The following is a 12,742-nucleotide window of genomic DNA, read 5'->3' as shown; positions in this document are numbered from 1 at the left end:
TCTGAAGCCCACTGGTAGCCCTGGTCTACTTAACAAAAATATTTTGAGAAGAGGCATGTTGGAAAATGGAACAGAGAAAACTTTTTTCCATGTATGCTTTTGAAATAAGCTCCCAGGTATTTAAATTGTGTTTCTTCAGCAGTGTCCAGGAACTGAAGCACACTTCAACATGTGCAGAGAATTTTCATTAAGATCATAAGTATTAAAGGAAACATCAACAGAAAGTCCAGGTGCAAGTTGGTTAGCTTGTGGGGTTTTCTTTAATTATGCATTTTCAGGTGATGAATAGAAAACATTCACATAAAATAACCTTAAATTCAAAAATAATTTCCCAATTTTATTTTACAAAATATCTCCATAAATATTAAAATATTAAAGTATATCTGTCAATCTAGAGTTTGCCAGCACTACTAAGATGCCATGGATAAACCTGTGGGAGACCAAGAAGCTTAGAAGTCATATATTTTACAAAGCATTATGTAATGTAGGACACATTTTTGTGGTTTCTGATACTGTGTTCAATAATTGCATTTCTATAGCTTTTTTTGAGAATTTCAAACCACATTTCACACATCAGTAAGTTCAGCTTTGCAATATCTGTGTAAGACACAATTATCTACGTTATGCAAATGAGCCAACTGAAATAAAAAAAGTCAAGATACGGCATGGAATTGTATTCCTAAAGAAACTGATACAAATGTCCTCATGGATCTTTATGGAATAAGCTTTTGCCAACTTTATGTGATGTAGGCAATTGAAACATTTATATCTCAGAGAATTTCAAAATAGTTTATTAATGAATTTTAATATTGCATATTTTGCTTTCACAAAGGGTACAGAAGTGTTAATTTTAACTGCTCTGCAAAGAGCCTGTTATCATGCACCACATTACTGCTGTAGTGCTTTATTTTAGTACATGAATATCGATCATCCTTCTATAGTTCTAGGTAAAAACATGTAGCAGAGTCCTTAATCAAATTTCTTTTTCTTTAGAATGTGCTGTGGAGGTTTAAATTCTCTCAGCTTAAAGGCTCATCAGATGATGGGAAAACAAGAGTAAAGCTGCTTTTTCAAAATACAGATACCAAACAAATTGAGACAAAGGTAAGCAACATCCTCTTTTTCAATTTAGCTTAAAATGACATAAAAATTACTGTCAAAGCATCAGAAATCCCATTTACTGGGACATAGATATGGTGAACACATCACAGCTTATCTTTTTTTGCCAATTCTTTAGAAACTCCACAATAAACGGAAGCAATGTAATACCCATAGATTTATTGCACTATTTCTACAAGCCAGTTATTACATTGTGTTATGATAGTATTTTACTTTTTCAGAAAGATAGTTTATCTGAAGTTATTCTGTCAACCTATAGTAGATATAATGTCTAAAACTTGTGTTTATAAAAGATAATGTAAAAATAAAATTTGATCCCCAGCTTGCTGTTGAATAAAAAAGACATTTTTTCAGTTATGTGGTTTTAAAAAGAAGGAGAACTTCGGCATGATATGACATAGAAAAGGAAGATGAGACTGTGGTTCAACTGGCTTTTGGTTGACAAAAGCCAGTGAAACAAGAGAAAATATCTGAAGACCTGTGAACGTTTCCAAATACTCTTCCCTGAGTTGTACAGGTTAAAGTCACTTATAAATCAATATTTTTCTATACTGACCATACGCAAAAGATATATGTTACCTATCCTTCTAATGTTTAAAATAATTGTAAGGAAGAAGTCCATAATCTTCCTTATTTGTCACAAAGTTACAGTACATGCAATATATCTTTCTTTATACATCTGTATTAGTAAATTATTCAGGATTTCATCAGCAAGCTTGACCCGAGTTGCCTCTTGGCTCTACTGTGAAAGATATTATAAGATCTGTTACTAAAGGTACAATACATAATAATTTATCCGGTAGCAGGTCATTTCCACTTCATGTCTCACAGTAGACCTTGGAGACAAAAAAAGGACTACTGTCTTCATTTTGTATGTGATCATCTGTTGCTGAGAGCTTACATAACTTGTTTCAGGTCAGACAGGAAGATTGTACTCATGCATAAACTACTTTGTATATCTCTTACATTAAATCTTTAGATAGCCCTTGTGTGGGATTAGCCAAGGGCTGCAATTCCATTGCTTGTGATGGAATTTTATTACTTTAATACTGTATAGTTCCTCTTTTTGTTGTAGCAAGCAATCTGGTTTTTAAAATTTTATTTTCTTTTTGTTTTTGTGCAAATTAGCTGGTTTGTAATTGGTTTTACCCAACTTTACTCTTTGATAGAAAAATTGTAAGTTTTAGTATTTTTATGAAAATTTAGTTATCTGTAAAATTGTTATAAGTGAACCTTTATTATAATTTTGCTGTAAATTTTGTTCAAGAGACAGATTTGCTAAAACACTAAAATTATTCTTTTACATAGCTCTAATGAAAACCTCTGATAGTTGGCAAAATTCACCTTCAAAGTATCAGATGGAAGTTGATATGGGATTATTTCATACAGAATTCTTGATATCTGTGTACCCAAAAGTACATATGTGTTGCAAGATCCCAGAAAAAGTTCATTAAAGGCCAGAGGAAAGGCTGATACAGAGTAGCTGAGGATTTATCAGAATTTCAGTGATTACACCTTTTACAACCGCCTCTACAAAGTGCAGTGTAGCCACTAGGATTTCACATTTAATGGGACTGACACACAGCTGTGTAGCCTCTCCACTTCAGATAACTGATATATATCATAAACTGTATGCCCACCACGTAGTTGGAATGAGTTCTTAGACTTGAGAGTTACAGGCTGGCTGGAAAATGCCCAGCACTAATACTCATAGTACAATCCAGTAGCTGCCTCTGCTTATTGCACTGAAAGAGATTTCATAGGGCCAGATGGTGCTATATGGTGAAATGCAGCCAGTAACAAGAAATAAAAATGTTATCAAATAATAGAAGTTTCATTTTTCTTGGGTAAATGAGCCACTATGCACAAAAGAAGCTTGATACAGATGACTTACATTCCTTTGGTGGAAAACAGAGAGTCAAGGTTGCAAAAGAATTTTTCAAACTGTATTTAATTCTACATTATTATGAATTCTTAGGAGTAAAAAAAAAAATCACACTTGGGAATTCTATTTTTGTATCTTGTTTAGTAACTAGATGTGATGTTTCTTCTCTTATTTTGGCTTAAGCCAAGTACTTCTTCCTGTGCACTTTAGTTTTAGGTGAACAGTACATTCCTCCATTTAAAAAGTTTTCTGTTGAAGGAAGATAATAAGGAAAAGATTCCTGTTAGTTTTTTCTCTTTCAGGTTCTTCATATTCCCTACAACTTCTAATAGTTTCCCACTTCAGTGGTTCCCTGAACTTACCCTGCCTTTAGTATTGAGAAATTACAAGTAATCTTAGTAATAGTAGGTATTCTTTACCCAAAATGTCAAGGTTTCTCATAAAAAAGAAAAAAACTAAGATCAACACTTCCATGTTTGTATTGATGCTTTATTTCCCTTCACTAAACTGTAGCTATATATCTGAAAAATATGACTTTTTTAAGTCTTTAAGTCTTAAGACTTTTTCAAGCCTATTTGAATTGAGCATTTATTTCCCTTTTCTTTTCATCTTACTTGGTCTTAAATATCTGTTGAAGAAAGATAAGAAACCACTGTGGTCAATAGAGTATTGTGATCCATACTGGAGTCTCAGCTAGATGTTGCTGGTCTCATAAATTTCTTGTCTATTACGAGAAGATAACTTAAGAACCCTGCATATTCTTTTCATCCATGATATGGCAACCAAGCCCTGCTATATTTGCTGAGATATAGAATCAAATTTAGAATTCTGGTTTCCATTTTGACTTTGATGTTGTCTGCAGCTAAAACATCTTTATTTGGGCTTTTAATCTGAAAAAAAACCCCAACCCAAACCACACCAAACTAACAAACAAAGAAACAAACAAACAACAACATCAAAAACCCTCAACAACTAAAAAAATCAGTCTGATTGGAAAACATATCTTGAACAATACAGTGGTAACAGTTCTATTCTGGTCAACAGATAACATACACTGAGACTTCCCAGTGTCCCTAAAGTCGTGAAATGCACAGGGCACAACACTATCTGTCAGCATCTCCATTATTTGCCTTTCATGTGATACAGGCTCATGTCTTGTTCAAACAGCGATTCAACAGCTCTCAGAAGTTCTCAGTAAAATTGCATGCATGGTAATAATGTAGCAGGCCTGTCAAGCTCTTTATGACATGTAATAAATCCAACTCTCCTAGTGGGTGGATGAAATAAGAACATATATTTTTCTTCCTTGGCTGTGCACATGCAGTGAAGGAGGTCAGTGCATTGTGCTCATTTTTTGTATTTTCGGTACCAGCAGGAAATTTTGCAGTCTTGTCCTCCCACTGCTTTAATCCAATCTTTTGTATTCTTCTCCCAGTGTCTTCCTTCCAGTGCCCTTGTTGTACTTAATCTACTTATTATGGTACATACAGTAAACTGAAAGAGCTTTGGTTATTGAAATATTAGACATGCACAGATTCTCCTTAAAAACTGACAATCTCAATTAAAGAAAAAAGCAGCAAACTCAGATAAGGAAAGCAAACATAAGGGTGCTGTTAGATGGTAAAGCACAAATAAAATGATCAGTTACTCATGACTGAATACAGAGAACTGAATACAGAGACTTTAAAAAAAATGAACTATCAGAGCAATGTGTTTGTTTGAAAGAAGTGTCATTGGTGTTATTTTCTAGGAAGAATTCATATTGCATTTCAAAGCTAAAGAGGCTGCATTTCCATCTATAAAACTATATTCAGGATAGCAAGAGACATATTGTGTCCCAGTCTTCAGACTATGCAACAGCTACATTTTCCCAAGTCAGAAAGCCAACCTTATCTTTTACTAAATCCATATTTTCAAATTAACCCCCTCTTCCCCCTTCCCTGTTGTAATCAACATGTAAGCAAATCCTTACCCCAGTTTATCCTTAGGTATGTGTGACTATTCCTCATTATCTACACCTGACTAGCAGGCTGCAGGATTGCAAAGGCAGCCAGAACAGGCATCGAACATCCTTCAGACACAAAGCTCCACAGCCTTACCCCATTAGTGGACTTCTTGATCAAATACTACTGTTATAAGCTGCATTTCTAGAAGCTTCTGGTGCATGAGGCCTCAGGTGAGCCCCACCTTTCTGATGCCACCATGGGTGGCCACATCTAACCAGGGCCTGTAAGATAACATCTCCAGAGCTCTGCTCCTTTTTCATGATCCCAGAGGATTGCTCATCCCTGCACAAATCTAACATAAAATAGTGAGGATGTGAGAGACAAGAGGTGTGGAAGAGCTGCTAAACTGCATGAGGAGTGCTTATATGCCACACATTTTGCTTTTCGGCTCTGTAATAACTTTCAAAATTGGCACCACTCTTGAAAATAATCCAAAAATAGGGAACTTGCAGTATTAACTGCAGTAAATAGTGTTGTTGTCACATAAAACATAGATTTAGTGTTACTGCTGGTCTTCCACCTCTAAGTAGATTGTATCTTCCAGAAACAAGAGCATATTAGTATTCAAAAGGTGATTCACAAGAGATTAGACAACTTCTCTCAGATACAGAGGAGGGGCTACTGCAGTTTGATCCATGCTCTGAACTGTGATGGAAACAGAGAGAACTCTGCAGTTGGAACACTGGGAAAAACTGACTCACAGTGATGAGATGTTCCTGTCTTTGCCCTTTTACTAAACCCAAAGCTCTCCAAATAATATTGTTAGAACAGTCTGAAATCCTGTCCACAGTCTGTGTTATGTTCCCTCTGCTTATCTCTTTAAACATTTATCGATTGGAAGTGCATAAAGCTGGAGAAGAGAAATAGGAACTCTGGGAAGGGCTCCATTCTCTCAGTCTGTTTGGCTGTGTTTTGTCAGGGTGTTAAATGTCAGAACCTAAGGTGAAATTGTTGGGTGATTTCAGTTGATTTTGGAGCAAATCTAAGATTCATGGGAATGGTCATGTTTTTTAATTCCTTGGTTTTGAAGACGGAATTTCAGTAGATGTAAAACATTTGATTGAGCCAAAACTTATGTACTGAGGCCTATATTTCATACTTCATATTTCATTAATAATCATAATTGTGTATATAACTTTAGTTTTCTTAAACTTAGATAAGGATATTTAAATAGTGCTATTATGGGGTTTTTTCCTGGAAGTATTTGTATTAATTTATATTAATATTTAAAGTCAACATCTGCTGTCAATAAAATGTATTTTAAGATACCTCCTCCCATATTTGCTCCTCAAATGTCAGTTAAAATGGAAAAAACAGGAGCTTTTCTCCCCCAGAATTTAGAACAAAGATGTCACAGGCTCAAATACACTCACACTTTCCTCTGCTCCACTATGGCTTCCCCATCAGTTTCAATCCCTTCAGGGGTGTTACCTGCTCTGCCACGGAGTACACTCTACTTCACATGCCTTGTTACTTTTTTGGGGAATTTTCTGCCCTTTGTTACCTGTTTACCCTGATGCAGCCCTGTCTCACTGTAGGGCTGAGCCATGCCTGGTGGTTGGACCTGGCTAGAACCTGCTGTATCAGCACAGGGCAGCCCTGGTCTCTCCTTGAAGAGGTTGTGCATGCAGGTCCTTCCACTCCCAAAAATTTCCCAGTTGTGCCCCAAACAGGGTCACAAAATCATGTTCCACAAATACAAGTGAGCAATTCATTAGTAGGACCACTTGTGCCAAGTAAATACTCGGCCATGGATAGCAAAATGGTGTGATGGTGAGCTTGCTGGGACAGTAAGTTTGAATTCTAAATATTCTGTTTGGGCCAGTTTTGTTTAGAACATACTGTAAAATTCTGTTACAGAAGAAGCAGAAGTCCAGTGCTTTGCTTATTGCTTAAAAACAAGCATAGAGAGTGTGCCTCAACAAACTAGTTAGCCAACAGATTGTTGAAAATAGTCTTCTGCTCAAACCAAAAATTGTCTCAAGGGTCCCCACAATATATTTACCAACTGCAGACTTCACACATAGTGGTATCACTTAAATTGAATGTGTTTTTTACATTATATTTGTCTTTTATGTTATATTTGCATGTCATTGTGTCAGACTATCCTCTGTTACTGTATGAGTTCATAGGGAAAAGAAAGTTAATTTGTGCACAGAAGATGAAATATGTTGTAAAAAGTCAAGTGAATCTGAGAACTGTTTAGGCATAATTCTGCCTTTCTTTGTGAATCAGGGCATCTGAATTTCATACCCGCCATGTTTGTTTCTATCATTAGGGTGTGGTGTGACTTCACCTTTTCTTTCACTCTGCCTCTGGCTTCTCATCTCTCCTTCAGAGGCTGACAAAAGATGTGATCTCCTCACCCTACCCTTCTTGATACCTCATGATTCTCAAACAGCCTTAACTTGTCAAAAACTTTAATAATTAATGTTCAACATGGTCGAGGGCCGAGTCCAGGCAGTGCTGCAGGCTGAGGGCAGAGTGGCTGGAAACGTGCCTGGAGGGGAAGGACATGGGAAAAGGGTGCCTGGTGGGAAAGGGGGTGCTGGTTGACAGCAGCTGCACATGAACCATTGTGCCCAGGTGGCCAAGAAGGCCAATGACATCCTGGCCTGGATCAGCAATAGCATGGCCAGCAGGAGCAGGCAGGGATTGTCCCCTGTACTCAGCACTGGTGAGGTCACACCTGGAGTCCTGTGTCTAGTTCTGGGCCCTTCAGTTTAAGAAAGGCAATGGAGTTGGTGAAGGATTGGATGGGCATGACATTTGAGGAGTGGATGAAGGAGCTGGGGATTTTTAGCTTGGAGAAAAGGAGTCTCAGGAAAGGTCTTACCATTCTCTATAACTGCCTGAAACAAGTTACAAGGGATAGGATGAAAGGAAATGGGCTCAGCTTGTGCCAGGGGAAGTTTAGACTGGATATTAGGAAAAAAATTCTTCACCAAAAAGGTTGTCAAGCATTGGAACAGGCTATGTAGGGAAGTGGTTGAAGTCACCATCCAAGGAAATATGTCAAGTGTAGAAGTGGTATTTAGTGGCATGGTTTACTGGTAGACTTGGTAGTCTTGGGTTAATGGTTGGACTCAGTGATCTTCAAGATGTTTTCCAACCTGAATTATTCTATGCTGCAATATTAAAATATTCTTTCAAGTTGACTGATTTCATTGTACAAGCTGAGTACAATGTAAGCAATAAAGTATCACAGAGTGAAAATTGACACACAGCACTGTCAGTGAACAAGGTATGGATATACAGATTTTATTCTTAACAATTTTAATTTTACAATTTCCTGTAAAAATTCAATTTTCATGTTAAGGCTATTATTGTTTTCTAACTAGTCTACTCTTTTATTCATATAAAATGTTTATAACCATGAATTCAATTCATTTTTTTTCTTTTTTTTCTCTTACTTCTTTCAGGAACTTGAATTTCAGGATCTGACGGCAGTTTTACACTGTATTCACTCCTTTATAGCAGCAAAAGTGGCATCTGTGGATCCAGTATTCATAGACAGTCAGAGTATTGCAAGAAAATATATGTACAGTAACTGATACTAGATTATATGTTGTGACTATGGAAAATAAATTATTTTCTTAACAAAAGTAGTTATTTCATTCACGATATTGCAACTTGGTGATTTTATAAAAAGGCTCTAGTTGTGTATCTGTAATGTTAAGAGTTTTCACAATCTGATAAATATTTTGAATCTATGAGTTAAAAATATGAGTTAAATCTATGAGTTAAAAATACTAAGTCAAAGCTTGTATCTTCACCATTGATCTAAAATTCCAAGTTAATATTTGTAGAGTAATTTTGATTTCTGCTCTCATGATGACACATTCTACCCCTTATTACGTAGTAATGTGGAGTTACATTTGAAAAATGTATGTCCAAAATTTGGCCTCTAAGTCTGTTTTGAAAAGTGTTGGGCATACAGACAATTACTACAGTCTTCACTGTAGAAAAGAGGTAATTATTGAAGACAACCGCTGTAGGAATCGAACTTTCATCTTCCTTCTATATCCTTGGAAAATTGTAGTTCTGTGATTGGGCTCTTTCAAGGCCTGAGAGTTTAGCTCTTGCAAAACACTGAATACTCTATTTCAGATCTAGGAACATAGCTAAGCACACACTTGGCTCTAAGAAAACTCAGCAGCCCCAGTCTATTTGCAAGGTAATGTTAAGAGTGTATTTGAGTATCAGCTGTGAAGAGCTTTAGACTCAGCTCAGCAGCCTGACTATAGACACTCAGTTTTAAGAAACTTGCCATAGGGTTTTCTTATCTTTCAATAAAGCTTTTATGACCCATTCATTTATTCATTAATAGATTGACTTGACACCTATCCTTTGATGAAATGCTCTGTATGCTTGGGAAAGCTTTTATTTGGAGAAACATGCTTCCAAGATAAGATGAACAGAACAAAACATAAATATTTTTCTGGGACATCTGCCTTTTTTTTTCCTGTAGCTTTAACCTTGACTCTTATTTGAGAAAAGTGGATTTTGTCCTTGCTGAGGAAAAAATATTGTGTTACTTTTGATATATGCCTAACTTTCCTTCTGAAATCATAATCTTAAATGAACATATAATACATCCTGCAATTGAAAAAATTATTAAAAAAGAAGATGTTTAATCTTAGGGCAAATTCCCTGTTAGTGATACCAGATGTTGCAGGTTTTTCTGACAGGAGTTTCTGTTTTTCTCACTTGTACTTTTGAGGCAGCATCAAGAAAATAAAGCAATCAAAATCGAACAAGTAGGGTATCTTAAGTAGAAGCCATGGATAAGGAGTGAATTCATCAAAGTCCTCCCTAAATTTTAGGAGTGTTAGAAGGTGCCCTGATAAAGTTACAACCTAAAGTTACCGTAGCCTAACGAAAAGAGGTTGGTGCCTTTAAAAGCTCTCAAGTGAGAAGTGTTTTTACATAAACTCAGTGCTTAAGTTTAGTCAGCTAAATTCTCTCCTTCAGGTCTTGATCTGTCTTTTCAAACTGCAGTGGGGACTTGCTTCAAACAGATGCTTCTCTGTCCACCTAAAGCTTGGGTACAAATAAAGTGCCTGATGCAGATGATTTAATCCTGCCAGGAGGACCACGTGTTTCTAAGTGTTATCCATAGAGAAATTAATTTGACTGCACAAACAGTGCAGACTCTGTTTGTAATTCCAGTGTTGTTTAGAGTTCTAGTGTTGTTTGCATTGAGGCATGCTAACTCCTGGTAAAGCAGTATTTAGCAAATGTGATAAATATTTTTAATATTTTAAAATAAATTTTTATAGCCATTATTGTATCTTTAACATACATAATCTCAATTTTATAATAATTTGATTTCAAGAAAATAATTTCAAAAGTTTACTTTTTAGAACATGCATTTATTGAAAATGTTTCATTTAATTCTCAGCTTTTTTTTTTATTTTCAGCTCATTGTATTTACTGAGGTTTTAACAGGCACAAATTACAGCATTAACATTATAATATCTTTATTACAACCAATTCTCAATTCAGTTCATTAGCATGAATAATTAGAAGCATCACATTTTCTGTAGGATAAAGAATTATGGAATTAATTCAGTTTTGTTTTTCTAATATTTTCTCATAGACAAAGTTCAATATTAACATGTTAGTTATAGTAGAAAACTGTACCAGCTAGTTCTGAGCTGGTACTACAGTCAGGCATCTAGACTTAATGTTTTAAGAATCATGTAATCATAAACTATCATATCTCCCCAAATACTGTAATAAAACCTTAAAATAAATTAGGCCTAATTTATTAAATAATCTTTCATTTCCACCAAAAAATGTTCTGCAATTCAAAAAGAGCATTATTGATTTTTTTTTCAAAACCACTGGCTACTGCACTTTTCCGTTAGCACTTTCAAATTTCTTATATGAAGTTGCTGATGCTGATTTTAATTAATTTTGATATTATTTAATGTAATTTCTAAATTCTTTTAGTCTTTTGATGAGCTACTGTTTTTGCAACACAGTAGTTTACTTCTGCATGTTCAAATCAATCTCAAGGAATATTAGAGAAAAAATTCTTATAAATTCACCTTCTGAAATTTAGCATTGTATTTTAGAAATAATTCCCCAAACATATTTTTAATGAGGAACTTGAAGATCAAGCTCAAGATTAGCTCACTTGCTTTTTTCCTTTCTTTCACATTCTACAACACTCTCAAGGCAGGGACTAAAGGCCAGTTTTTTGAGACAGTTGCCAGAGGCTGGGAAAAGCTAATGGGTTGCTAGTTTTTTAGCTATTATATAGGCTGTGTAGAACTTCCATAGCACCTTGTATTTCTTAGTCATACACCTCATATTTGAAAATGTTGCATTCCAAATTTATTCTGTTGCATATGTTTCTTTGTCAAAGCATATAAATTCATCATTGCCTTCAGAATGTGGATCATATATCATGCATATATTTTTCTCTGTCAATGTTTTGAGTACCTGCACCACATTTCAGCTGACAAAACACCTCAAAATAGGAAAATACTGGGGTTCACAATTATATCTGCTGATAGAAACCTTCCACAGTCACCCCTCAGGAATTGTGGGCTGAGGCATAGGACATCTGCTTTAGGCATTTCAAATGTCAAATATTTAATTTCTAATGAGATCATAAAACAAATTTTTATATTCTTTGTTACATTATTGTGATATATTAAGCTTTAGTCTTACAATCTCATTCTGTATTTGAGCGTAGTTTTCTTTTATATTTTTCTAGGGTGACAAAGGTGTAGCAGAATTGAATATGGAGTAGGAAAAGACAACCATTTATGGAAGCAGCATCATAAACAGCAGACTGGGGAAGGAAGCATACAAACACAGTGTTATAAAATTGAGCCCCATCACAAAATCAAGATACAACTTTTTATTGGAAATGAGTAAAAACAGGACAGTCTCTCTATGTCCGAATTATCTTTATGCCTTTATTTAAACTCAAGGCTATGTTAAAAGGCTAAAAATTATCCCATCTACAAAAGTGATTTTGAGCAAATGGGTAATAGTGTTGATTTAAATTAGAACAAGGCTCATCAGTGACTTATAAATTAAGGAGTGGTACAGCCTGGACTTAGGCACTGGACTTGAATCATACTGATGATTTGTTAATATAATTTCTGGAATTTTTTCCTCTAACATGATTAAAATCTGTTGAAAAAAATCCTATTTACAATCAAGCTAAAGTCAGCTCAGCTCTGTTCTCAGTGCATGGCATGGTTGTGCTACCCTGTTGAAAACACCAGAGCATTTAATAGAGGGAACGTGGCCAGGGTGTGCCAGATGGCCTCAGGGATAAAAAACAAGACCTGACAATTTTAGTTATAAATTTAGATGTTACCAGAGTATTTCACTGACTTAATCTGAGCTGTAATAATTTGTTTTATTTTTGCCTGTAATCATAAAGTCTGAGAGGCTGAGGCTGTGCTGATCCAAAGCTCAAGTTATGGAAATCTGACTGAATTTTTCTAAGGTTAGGGTCTTAGAAAAACTATTTCAAAATTATTCTTAACCTTGAGCCAGTAGGCCTGAAGCGTAATAAATAATTTTCTGTGGGAGGAAGACTAAGCTATGCCAAATTTTGAAACTATTAATCTAAAATCCTGTATTATGTCTGAAATACATTAATTCATAAGTAACTTCTGACAAAGGCATGCTTTTTCCGCAAAACCTTTAATGTGTAATCTGATTTTTTCAGTGGCCTAAGCAGAATTTAAAATTGCCTGAA

The 12,742-nt window shown here is 35.3% G+C and overlaps 1 protein-coding gene across 1 annotated transcript in view; it reads left to right on the top strand.

Moving 5' to 3' along the window:
• SNTG2 (syntrophin gamma 2) overlaps positions 1-8,564 on the top strand; it is a 116,853-nt gene extending 108,289 nt beyond the window's left edge. Inside the window, exons 15-16 of the mRNA XM_058020809.1 lie at positions 994-1,104; positions 8,433-8,564. Coding sequence (XP_057876792.1) covers positions 994-1,104; positions 8,433-8,564 — 243 coding nt within the window. The remainder of the gene's footprint in view (positions 1-993; positions 1,105-8,432) is intronic.
• The last annotated feature ends 4,178 nt before the right edge of the window (positions 8,565-12,742 follow it).

The sequence above is a fragment of the Melospiza georgiana genome, chromosome 3, assembly GCF_028018845.1.
Source record: "Melospiza georgiana isolate bMelGeo1 chromosome 3, bMelGeo1.pri, whole genome shotgun sequence".
Classification (NCBI taxonomy): domain Eukaryota; kingdom Metazoa; phylum Chordata; class Aves; order Passeriformes; family Passerellidae; genus Melospiza; species Melospiza georgiana.
The sequence above is the reverse complement of the archived record's forward strand: the minus strand, read 5'-3'. Positions and strand labels throughout refer to the sequence as shown.